We start from the raw sequence: 12,055 nt of genomic DNA, 5'->3' as shown, positions 1-12,055 counted from the left end.
ACAGCACCACAAGGATCATTAATGTATCTAGATTGAACATACTTATTACAATGAACGATTCATAAATTAATATACAACATATAAAAAGTAAAGGCTGATGGTCCACCAAAAGCAGTCACCTGAGTAGATCAAGACTGACCCACGGTAGCACTTGCTGTTTTCAAGTAATATCCTTGAGGCATGTTTCTAGATTAAACTCCATTTGGTACAATTGAGATTCAAAGAATTGAAAAACATCAAAATGTTTATGACCCCCTCCCAAAGGACCAAAGCAGACTAGTATACAGAATAGTCTCATGTCAACTTTGCTTGATGGAGTTGCAACTTAGTTTTAGCAAAATTGCAGGTTTTTGTAAAATGTTTTAAATTGATGAAATACCATAACTTGACTGATTTGTACATTATTGATAACTGATTCCAATAACTAAACCCATGATTCGATTGCGTATCATTATCATTATTTTAACTTTAAAATCCTGAAATAAGCGGTAAAAGTGGTAGCTTCTTATTTTGCCAAGTATTGCCAACAATTGACACATACTAAAAAATACTGGATTACAAATCCTGCACGCAATTGAAAATGATATCAGAAGCAGATTGCCTAACAAGTTCTCACATATCGTTTCTAGTTATTTGATTCATTTGCCCCATGAAAATCAAATTAAGAAAAATATCAAATGCTTTTAAAATAAATGACAAGAGAAAACAAATTCTGTCAATCTTGTTGCAAGTTTATTGTTTCGACTGCTAAAACAGACATGCATATCTGGTATCTTATTTACTCTTGTTTCCTGCTCATGCTATCTTGTGATGCTTATTGTGGTAAGTATATAATATATATATAACCGTTAGATAAATGATTTTTGCTATTGGATTTGAATAAGTTGTCAGTACCTGCGAATTCTCCGATCGATCTCTGTTCTGTACGTTTTATCTCTTCAAGTTAGGGATGTATAAATACCTTGCCACGCCCGGTCCGTGTTTTTTTTTTTTTTTTTTTTTTTTTGTAATATGTTTTCTACTTCGTATATATCTGATGAGTTAAACACTTTCAACTAGTTTTAATACATCAGTGTTTTTATGTTGTGCTGTTACACCGCTGTACTAGCTATATGTTAGGGTGAGGCCTGAGCGCCCACAAACATGATTAACCCCGTCACATCCTTCAATTGCCTGTCCAAAGTTAGAAGCTTGTAGTTCAGTTCAGTTGTTTTCGTTATTTCATGTCCGTCATATTTGTATTTCGTTTATTATTTTCATATACATTAGGCCGTTTTTTCTCTCAATTGGATTGTTTCTTACTTTCTAATGGCGTTGCCCTTAATTTATAACCGACAAGACGGTATGGGTTTTTCTCATGCTAACGTCATTTGAACTTTGATGTATAGTTGTCTCAAAGGTAATCAAATCAAAAACTTTTACATAATAATTGCTCTTTATTCATTAATTATTTTCTTAATACAATTGTAATAATTTGTAATTTGTTTCCCCCCCCCCCCCCCAAAAAAAAAAAAAAAAAAAAAAAAAGGTAATTGAGTAACAGTTTGCACATAAGGGCCACAGGTCGTTTACGCTTTTTACCTCATACACGATAGGACATTTGCGCTTCAAATTTTGATACACTTGTTTCAAATTGACCGGACATTTGCGCTTTTCACCTAATATTCGTCTACCTGAATTTACCATGAATAGTAATCATTTGTACGCAAACAAATTCCACTTGCATGTGTATTTGCCGTTTGCTAGTTCTCATTGGCATTGTCTGTAGCATATACTTATATTGATGAACAGCCACATTAGTCAAAAATTGAGAAAGAGAAACTAGAATATGTAAATGAAATGTCGGCGATATACAAGTCAGGATAAATAGCATTAGCTAAATTGGTTCCGAGATTCCCTGGGCTTCAGATATCAAGCGAAAACTGAACTGTGATTTCAGTTAATTTTCAGGGAAGCAATACTTGCATGTTTTATATTGCGTTGCATATTTTATTATAGCTAGCTAATTACGAAGGATGTTTTCTTCGTTTATTTTTGTAGGCAAAACAGTCAAGATACAAGAAGATATTCTCCATTCCTTGCTAAACATGAAAAGACCATCATGCGGCAGAAGAATATCGTCAGGTTAGTTCATATGTATATGTGTATGCGTACTAGTAGGATTAATTTGGCCAGTTCAAACTGTTTAACATCAACTAATTGAATCGACTGAAGAAGATACTTATGTGTTTTAAAAAAACTACGATTAAAATCTTTCATCTGATGAACCTCAAATTTGAGGCAAAAATAATATAAGCCACTACAGGAACTTCCGTTCTTTCGTTTGGATAAACATGCATGTGAATGGTTTTCTTTTACAAATTGTGACTTGGATGGAGAGTTGTCTCCTTGGCGCTTACATCTGCTGATACATGTGTAACTTAAGTCGGTTTGATGTTCAAATTTTCTTAACTGAAATTATAAAAACTTGAATATTTTTTAGGGCATTGCATTTAATTCAAGTTAAAATGGAAAAGCACTTCCAAATATTTATTAAGATGACATTCTCAAGTTGGTTTACAATTAATAATAAATATTAATTTTGTTTTCAGATGTAACCAATGTTATAGTTTGCGAAGGTCAATTTGCTTACGTGAGATGTAAATATCCCAAGAAAATAAAAGTTGTAAAGGCTATATATGGTCGTTCGGAAGATAAACGTATTTGTCCACACAGCAGCATCAAAACTACATCATGCAAGTCATCATCATCCGATGCAAAGATTAAAAAGCAGTGCAACGGGAAAAGAATTTGCAAAGTTCAAGCTACCAATAGTCTTTATGGCGATCCGTGTGGTGGCACATACAAATATACTGAACTGAAATACAGATGTTATTAAAACAATGAAGTGTGTTAATATGTAGAATAACATTAAAATTGTATTTGCAAACCAAATATTTTGTGTTGTTTAAAAATTGCCTAAAAATTAATCGAACAGGACATCAGAGTCCATTATTCCTCTCTCTTTATTTACTTCGCATTTCCGTATCTGTTCACTATTATAAGTGAGTTTTTTCGTATATCTGCTGGATTTGAAAATGTCACTTTTAATCTCATATGATAGCTTCATTTGTTCTGATTCGAGAAAAAAAATATTTGTTTTTATATACTTTTGTCTAAAATGAAGGATTATTTTTTTGTCTAAAATGAAGGATTAATTTTTTGTCTAAAATGAAGGATTCATTTTAAACAATTTTAACCCCTCCAAAATCTGTATGTGACTGTCCCCATGTCTGGAGACAGTAATTTAGTGGTTGCCGTTTGTTGTTGTGTATCAATTTTTTTTCGTTCATCATTTTTTAAATAAATTAGGTCGCTAGTTTTTCAGAATCTCGTTTGAATTCTTTTACATTTGTCATTTCGGGGACTTTTATTGTTGTCCATGCAATATAGGTTTTGCTCATTGTTGGAGGTAGTACGGTAGTATAATTGTCAATTACTGTGTCATTTGGTCTCATGTGAAGAGTTGTCTCATTAACAATCATATCACATCTTCTTATTTTTATATAAAACTTATTATCATATTGTTATTCATGAAAGGCAAAATGACAACAACATCGAGAATTTCAAAAAAAATATTTTTATACAATCCCATTTATACAACATACAATCAATGCAATACTTACAAAAGGGTCTGGTGGTTGTTTATAGAATAGAGATAAATTAGCAAATAAGTCCAGAACTAATTCCAAGAAATATAAAGAAAAGAAAAAAATAGACAAACAAAATAAAGATAGAGACTTGAAATAATAAGAATAGATAAAAGACAGGGTAAAAAATACAGAAAAATTGCATGAAAAAAACCCAGAAATAACTACCCCATCCAGACCCTCAAAGGAAAAAAAACCAATCATACAAACAAGATTCATAATAACAATCCTTCATGAATTATTCAAGTGCATATACATGCAAACACGCACACACACACACGCATCTAACATATATAACTTCATAGCCAACAACCATGCAACCGCACACACAAAGACATCCCACAACCTCACACACACGCCACACAATCATACTTACTCACACAAGCAAACATACAATCGCGCAATCATACACGCATGCATATACACAAAAATAAAGTATAATGTATGAAGTTTGAAGTTTGGAGCCAAATTAAAAATAAATAAAGGCTTTAGAATAAATTTGCTTCATGATCAATAAGTTTAAATTTTGTATACTTACCTTTATCTTAAATTCATTTTATAATGAATCTATCATAAAGCCTAACGAAATATTCATGATATTATAAAAAAGTAAAAAATACAAATAAGATCTTATAAAACTACCCGTATTGTCATTAATTTATCACAGTTGAGCTTTCAATTGTCACATTTGTCCTTATTGTTGTCTGTATACCACTGATAATTTCTGTGAAGGTGGAAAAGAAACGGTCTGGTTATGCTTGGATGGAATAAAAAGTGGTGTAGCAAAAAGGTCATTACATGATGTTGATGCAGCCTGCTTCAGTCGAGATGCCGCTTGAGATTTTTTATTACCGCCATTCTGACGTTTTGCAGTTGGTTGGTTAGTGCATGTTGTTGAAGCCTTTCTTTTGCGGTTTTCAGTTACTACCGCTGTTGGTACAGATGTCAATGACGTGGAGGTAAATACTGGTACTTCCTTTGTTAATCTTCTATTTTCGTAGGCAGAGCAAACGACAAAACGCTGATGCATACTGTCCCAGATGTTGCTGAAATTCACCTCACAGTCTGATTTCGATCGAACAAGTGGAGTGGATGGATCTGCTTTCTGCTTTGTTGACAAGAAGTTCAGTTTGGCATTTGACCTTTGAAGTAGCGAGTTGGTAGAAATCGGAATCTGGTTAAAGGCGTTCTGTCGATGAACTGGTAAAAATGGCGTATGAGATGGCGTCTTGGTGTTGGAAATCGGTTTCTTGTGAAGCATCGGATGGGTCTTCTCGATTAGGTTGACGACAACCTCAGAGCAGTCGTTTAATTTCAAGGTTCTTGTTTTGGCAGGCTGACTTTGAAAATCAGTTTTACTAAAACTGATTTTGCTTTTCCAGTCGTCTTTGGCAGCCAATTTGTCTACAACATCAAGAACAGAATCTCCTTGCATCAGCTGAGCAGCAATATCTGCTATATCGCTATCTATACCGGAAGCGAGATTCAGCTTCGATATATCGGACTTCCTGTTATGTTCTCTGATTTCCTGTGCAGACCGGTAATATGACTCTTCATTCCAGTAAAGGTCCTCTTGATTTGATAGGTCGTCCTCGAGGGAGACATCCTTGCAGTGAGAAGCAAGATGGTCTGAATAGTCGGTGTATGAGGTACAGCAGCCAGTATACATTGGTATCTGAAATCAAAGATGTAAATCATTATTGGAACAATTCCGGAGAACCTGACGTCAACCGCTTTTCTATTGGAGTTCGTTTTGTCTATTGTTATTTTCTGAACTGTTGTTTTACTTTTTCAGGTTATTTGGGGCTTTTTTTGTACAAGTATAGATGCATGGTTCCTTCTCCTTATTTACTTTTATAGTACAATCACATATATACAAGATGGGCCATAATTTTATCTTCAATATTCGATTAAGATTACGAATACGCTCCGTAATAAGACTGAGTGTTTTAGAAGGTTCTGGATGGGAAGTACTTCATTTTTGAATCATTGAGGCCATTTTTTGAACCCTCAAATATCCAAAGTTGCATAAAAGAGGGTCTGGCTATCGTTTCACAAAACATCGTAAATCGTTCCTGGTCTGGTTGATGTTAATGTGTATAGAGGTTGTGGGCAAATAATCAGAAAAAGGGGGGGAGATATAAGCAAAAAAATAAATAAAAAAAAGAGAATATTACGGTGCTAAATTACAAACGATAGAGACTAATGAGCAAAATAAATCAAGAAATGAGAGAATAATATAAAATTATTGAATAAAGAAATGAAGGTACCCCAATGCCAGATCCTCAAAGCAGCAAAGGAAAAAAACATAATTCGAGGCTCAAAATTATAAATTAGGTCGGACTTTGCTCATTGCTGAAGGTCGTATGGTGACCTACAGTTGTAAATTTCTGTGTTATTTGTCCAACCCATTGTGAAGAGTTGTCTTATTGGCAATCATACCACATCTTCTTTTTTTATATATTTATGCAGTCTGCTTTTAATTTAGTTTTTAATTAAAGAAAATAACATTTGTGTCTAAATACCTGCATTTTCCTTTCAAAAGTTTCTCTCCAATTTTGGATATTAAAGAAGCCTGGTGCAACATTGTCACTTGTCTGAAACACAAATATATTGTTTGCTGTAATGCTATTAATAACAGTAAGAAGATGAAATTCGGTAGGTTGGCATTTTAAAATGGAAACTGGTCGTCCAAAATAAGGAACACATAATTTTGGCCAAGAGTACCGGAGTTACTACAACACGAATTGTCTCCTTTTTGTAGACAAAAGGATATCAGAAGGAGGAACAACTCATAAAACGTTTACAAGTTCTTCACAATTGTTTTCGCAATACTATACATAGCTAGTAATTAGTAAACCAAATTTTACTTACCTCGTTAATATTTGATTGTTGAACATGAGAATTATTGGAAAGTTTCTTGAAATCAGCATCCTGCAAAAATAAAATGAGTCATTCAATCAAAATGTTAACAAATTTACATAAAATGACTCAATTTGGTTTTTAAAATTTTAATGATTAATTTTGAAAAAATAAGGTTTTAGCTAATAATTCTCTATTGCAATAGCATTTTGTCAATTACTGATAGTCTTTTATTGACCATATTTAGATGCTTTTCAACTTTTATTGACCATAATTATTTAGATGCTTTTAAATCTTCGTATTTTGGTCTCTGGTAGGTGAAGTTCGTGGGTTTCTCAACACATACCACATTTTATTATTTTTATATACGTAAGTGTTTCTTTTCAAAACAAATATGAAGTGCCGGTTTTTTAATGTTTACATAGTGGTGTTCGAAAGCCTCTAATTGCCCTAGGATTGAGAACAGCAATAAAAGACACATTTCTTTGCTTTAGTGCAGATATCTTTGTCATAAAAACGTTCTCGTGCATATACGATGTACTGACAGATTATTTCTTTTTAAACAAAGATCCTTACCAAAACTTTGCGGATACCATTCACAGGCTCTCCCGACCCACCGGCGAATCTAACTGAATCTTGATGATTTGTTGTCCCTTTCAGCCATTTTACCGGTGTTGATTTGTCAGAAGAGGAATCTTGGGCTTTTCGTAACGGACCAAATCTTGGTCTCTTTTCTTTGTTCTGAAAAAAGGCAGAAATATGCGGTATAAAAATAGAGTAAGTGTTATTGATATACATAAAAATGAAGCTTTATTGTAGCTTGAAAGCATGTTCGACTCGAGTGCTGCAGGTCGTGGTTTCGAATCCAGCTGGGGCAACTGTAAAATTGTCCACCAAACACAAAGCATTTTAAAAGGAGTAAATGCAAAGACTGCTTGGTTTGAAGTTAGAACTGTGTCAAGATGACATGTCTTCCTTAGAACTGTTACTGTATGTGCTTTCATGTTGAAATTCAGGCTTTAAAACGTAGAGTTAAAATTCGTATTAGATTAAAACATGCATTTAATTTGCCACTTGACGTTCAGCAGCCATTCATCATAAACCGCGCGCGCTACTTTAGGAAACGTGTCAAAAAACTGTATTTTATTTGGGTAACCCATTATGATTAAGGTAAAATAAGCAAGGTGCTTAAGTCTATGATGGGAAGGTGGTTGAAGCGGACATCACGAAACCAGGGCTACAATTTGTCAAATCAAATTTAAGTAATTTGTGAAAAAATGGAAACTTTTTTTCTAATTTCAAGATATATACTTACTTGTAAAACTTCCCAATCTTTATAAGTCCAGAAATCTGCAAGCTTTTGTAACATTTTCAAGGTTTAGAAGAATTATTTAGCAGTGAGAATTTGGAGCGACTTTATGCACGATCTTTTGGCGTAACTATGTAGATACGGGGGAACAATAGTTGTGACGTCCGCGGTATTCGACGTTATTTACCAACGTTAGAACGGGAGTAAGGCTATTTTTTCTTCTTTTCTCTTTTTTTCTTTCTTTATTTTCTTTTCCAAACATAAATTTTATAATTTATAAAAAATTACAAATAAAACACTTCTTATGAACAAAATTTAAAAGTTACTAGTAAGAAGTTTCTTATCAGCACAGTGACATATACATGTACATGAATAAATTTCATTAAAACAAACCTTTTGTAAGTTGTCCGTAGTTCGGTCGAGCAGAAACAAATCTTAGACAGTTTACCAGTAAAACTCCTCTTGTCCATCTTGTGCTTTGTCCGTGAACGATGAGAATATGAACGTTTTGAGCTGCAGTGTACGTCACAATTATGATTACATCCCCTCTCCTTTTTATTTCATAATTTCCCGTAAAATTTAAAGAGGAATTCACAGCAGGGGTAGGGGACATGCGATCAGTCTTAAAAAACTAAAATTGATACTTCAAGTCAACAGTTAGAAGAGCGTTAGTTTAGGAACAAACTAAGCTAAAAGTATTGATATTTATAGAACTACTTTTTGAGATATTCGATTTTTATAAATGGCGGGAAAAGGATGAATAGAACTTTTATCTTAATATATTTAGCAATTTGCAAAATTTAGGTCTCAAATTATTAGAAAAAATCTGCTAAAATTGTGATAATGGCCTTTTTGTGACATATTGAAGTCTTCTTTGAACAGAAAAGTAATTGATATGGGGCAAAATATTTTATTATATGGTAGGAAAAAACCTAATTAAGTAGTTCAAACAACTGAAAATAATTCCAAAACCGGACCTGAGTATAAAAATAAAATTGCGGTCTTTAATAACTAATTTGAAAGTAATAAAAAAATATAAAAAATAAGGAGTTGTGGTATGACTGCTGCAATCAATGAGACAAATATCCACCAGTGTTCAACTTATGATGAAGTAAATGAATGTATAGACAACCGTGCGGCCTTCAATAAAAGAAAATTAATAACGTATATGTCTAGTTTAAAAAAAAAAAAAATTACTATTTTACAAATTTGACATGGTCGTATTTTTCCTTCAATTTATATATTTTATGCGATAGAAGTAGACCAGTATAGTATTGCAACCCAATCTGTGTAAGTGTTACAGTAAATTTGTCCGGTAGTAAAATTTGTCCGCCAGACTTTTTTTCCTAGTTTATAAAGTCCATGTCCATGATTTTACTAGGAATATAAGTCCTAGGACAAATGTTCCTAGGAAAATAAGTCCATAGCTAGTAATATATGTCTGGTAGTACTTGTTTTCCTAGGAAAATTTGTCCAAAGACTCGTTTTTTCTAATGGTTTTATTATATCATAAAATATATTCAAAATAGAAGAAGAAAAATGTTAGATAAGATTGGAAAATTTCCTTATAACCTAATTAAAACATGAATATTGAGTTTCCATTGCTTATAACATTTTCGTTTTATAATAAAAAGACATCGGTGCATTACGTTTGCGCGCATTACCACTACATTTGCGCGCAAAAATCATTACGTTTGCGCTTAGCTTTTGCTTACATTTGCGCGCATTTTTTTGACAGGTAAACTAAGGTAAAATACAGGTCATAATACTTTATTATTTATTAATTTGTTCAATTATTTACAAGTATCAGTACCCCTCCCGTTAGTTTAAGTCTCCTAAGGCACATATTTTGAAAGAATTCAATCACTAATATTTTAGGGAAATACAGGTCATAATACTTATTTATTTATCAATTTGTTCAATTATTTACAATTATCAGTACCCCTTCCGTTAGTCTAAGTCTCTTCTTAGACAGGGAAAAAGGAGATAAAGCCGCATATTTTTTTCGATTTTCAGATACAATTCAACAAGTCAAAGGTGTAGACAAAACTTTAAGAAATCTGTGACATAGCCCATTTATCATAACTTGAACTTAAGATAAAAAGGGGTTTTAAATTGAATTGATTTTAGAATTCAATATGAACAATATATAATTTGAATTAACAAACTATCTTCAAAATTTATAATTGATAGTCATATCTTTTATGAAAATACCAATAAAATATAATCATTTATAATTTGATATATATGAATTATTATTTTACATGAGATTACCTGTAAAATGAATGCGCGCAAATGTAATCAAAAGCTGCGCGCAAACGTAAAATATTTTAATCCCCAAATGCGCGCAAACGTAGTGCGCCCAAAGACATGGACATTTTTACATAGGAATACTAATGACATGGACATGATTTCCTAGGAAAATTAGTCTGGGGACATAAAATTTATTTAAAAAATTGATGAACTTTTTATACTAGTAATATTTTACCAGGACAAATTTATCACTTACATATGGTTCGTACAATATTATGGCTATTTCTAAACAAACTGTTAAATTATTAAGGCAGTGGCTATTTTGCCGGCTCTGATTAAAATATCTTAATTCAAGCCGGTAAAATAGCCTATTACTATAAAAATGGCTATTTTACCGGCACCATCAATATAGTAAATTTGTTATTTTGCCGGTTCTTTGTAAAGAGTGAATTTTAATATTTACATGTACTTTTGAAAAGTACTATGAAAAAAGTAAAATCACAAAAATACTGAACTCCGAGGAAAATTCAAAACGGAAAGTCCCTAATCAAATGGCAAAATCAAAAGCTCAAACACATCAAACGAATGGATAACAACTGTCATATTCCTGATCACGACTTGGTACAGGCATTTTCTTAAGTAGAAAATAGTGGATTTAACCTGGTTTTATAGCTGAAAATGTGCACTGTCAACATAAAAGAATAAAATAAATACTGCTGTATACCAGTAGTTAAATAAGAAAACAGCTAACAATATTTGAGACACATATAATCGTTTAAAAATATTTATCAGTAAAAGTGAGGCCCCTCATGGGGGGTCCTAGTAATCACATAATCACCATTTTTTTGCCAATATAATCACATAATCATTAAATATTTGCTTATCTTTAGTAATCAAATAATCATAAACTAAAAATACAGTCCTAGGTAATCAAATAATCATGAAATATTTGGCTTAATAATCAAATAATCATTAAAAAAACGGCCAAGTAATCACATAATCAAAAACCCCATGAGGGCCCTCAAAAGTGTAAATAACTATTTATATAAAAAAGAAGATGTGGTATTATTGCCAATGAGACAACTATCCACAAAAGACCAAAATGACACAGACATTAATAACTATAGGTCACCGTATTAAGAATTTATAACAAGAAAAAAACAAAATAAAAATATTGAGCATCCATTTGATGCAATGAAATCATATCTAAACATGTAGTTGAAATTATTTCTAAAATCCGTCAGTCTAATGCTACATGTATGCATAAGGATAAGATCTCAGATTTTTTAACTGTATGTTATAATAAAAATTATTTTATAAAATAAAAGTTAAAATTCTCATTGCATCATAAATTTGATAAAACATTATACAATATAACAAAAATGAACAAAGTCAATCACATAGCTTTAAAAATCAAAAATGTTTAAATTAAACTTGCTTTTGAAATAATAGTCAGTTATTTGAATTGCATAATGTGTTAATAAAATAGTTTTTAACTTGGTTTCCGCTTACCTAATGCCAGCAGAATATCATATTTTCTATTTTTCCAGCGCCGGCAACAATTTCACTATATTTTTAGTGTCGGTAAAATGTTCATTCCTATTGTGATAGGCTATTTTGCCGGCTTGAATTCAGATATTTTGATCAGAGCCGGCAAAATAGCAGATTTGCAGCCATTGCCAATTATAAACGCCTAAAGATAGCCCCAAACCACAGTGTTGACATATTTTTAAAACTGTGAGTTTTTATCCCCAAAAAATTATAAGGACATCGTACAAAAAAATCTAAATTAATACATATTGGAAGTAAGCTACGTCATATCTTTCGGCTATAAATTAGGTCAATTTGTTAAGCGAGATCCATCGATGCAAAAAAAATAAAATTGTATTTAAATGTTAAAACAGCAAGATAAAGCACTAAATACCATTTTGATGGAAATATG

The 12,055-nt window shown here is 32.2% G+C and overlaps 1 protein-coding gene and 1 long non-coding RNA gene across 4 annotated transcripts; one reads left to right on the top strand and one right to left on the bottom strand.

Annotated features, from left to right (window-relative positions):
- The first annotated feature begins 683 nt into the window (after positions 1-683).
- LOC143049077 (uncharacterized) lies at positions 684-2,934 on the top strand. Its single transcript, XR_012970043.1, has 3 exons — positions 684-822; positions 2,041-2,124; positions 2,592-2,934. It is a non-coding gene; the product is annotated as an uncharacterized LOC143049077 (long non-coding RNA).
- A 669-nt stretch (positions 2,935-3,603) lies between these two features.
- On the bottom strand, positions 3,604-8,488 carry LOC143047316 (uncharacterized). Of its 3 annotated transcripts, none has more exons than XR_012969492.1 (5): positions 8,254-8,456; positions 7,128-7,292; positions 6,564-6,623; positions 6,215-6,286; positions 3,604-5,364 (listed from the first exon to the last, which is right to left on the bottom strand). XR_012969492.1 is itself a non-coding variant. In XM_076220350.1 (5 exons), exons 1-5 carry the CDS (start codon positions 8,471-8,473, stop codon positions 4,384-4,386), a joined length of 1,491 nt encoding a protein of 496 aa, XP_076076465.1. In that variant the 5' UTR covers positions 8,474-8,488; the 3' UTR covers positions 3,604-4,383. The 3 variants fall into 3 exon arrangements, 2 of the variants coding, with proteins under 2 accessions (XP_076076465.1, XP_076076467.1); XM_076220350.1 differs by having other exon boundaries at positions 7,128-7,285; positions 8,254-8,488; XM_076220352.1 differs by lacking the exon at positions 8,254-8,456 and adding an exon at positions 7,867-8,016.
- Positions 8,489-12,055: the final 3,567 nt, after the last annotated feature.

Source organism: Mytilus galloprovincialis, chromosome 10, assembly GCF_965363235.1.
Source record: "Mytilus galloprovincialis chromosome 10, xbMytGall1.hap1.1, whole genome shotgun sequence".
Lineage (NCBI taxonomy): Eukaryota > Metazoa > Mollusca > Bivalvia > Mytilida > Mytilidae > Mytilus > Mytilus galloprovincialis.
This window is presented reverse-complemented; position numbering and strand designations above follow the sequence as displayed.

Excerpts from the sequence above, each read along its gene's own strand:
- LOC143047316 (XM_076220350.1), bottom strand. The coding sequence starts at position 8,473 with ATGTCCCCTACCCCTGCTGTGAATTCCTCTTTAAATTTTACGGGAAAT. Across the intron at positions 7,286-8,253 it reads CTACGGACAACTTACAAAAG|AAAAGAGACCAAGATTTGGT; the intron begins GTTTGTTTTAAT and ends TTCAGAACAAAG. Across the intron at positions 6,624-7,127 it reads ATGGTATCCGCAAAGTTTTG|GATGCTGATTTCAAGAAACT; the intron begins GTAAGGATCTTT and ends TTATTTTTGCAG.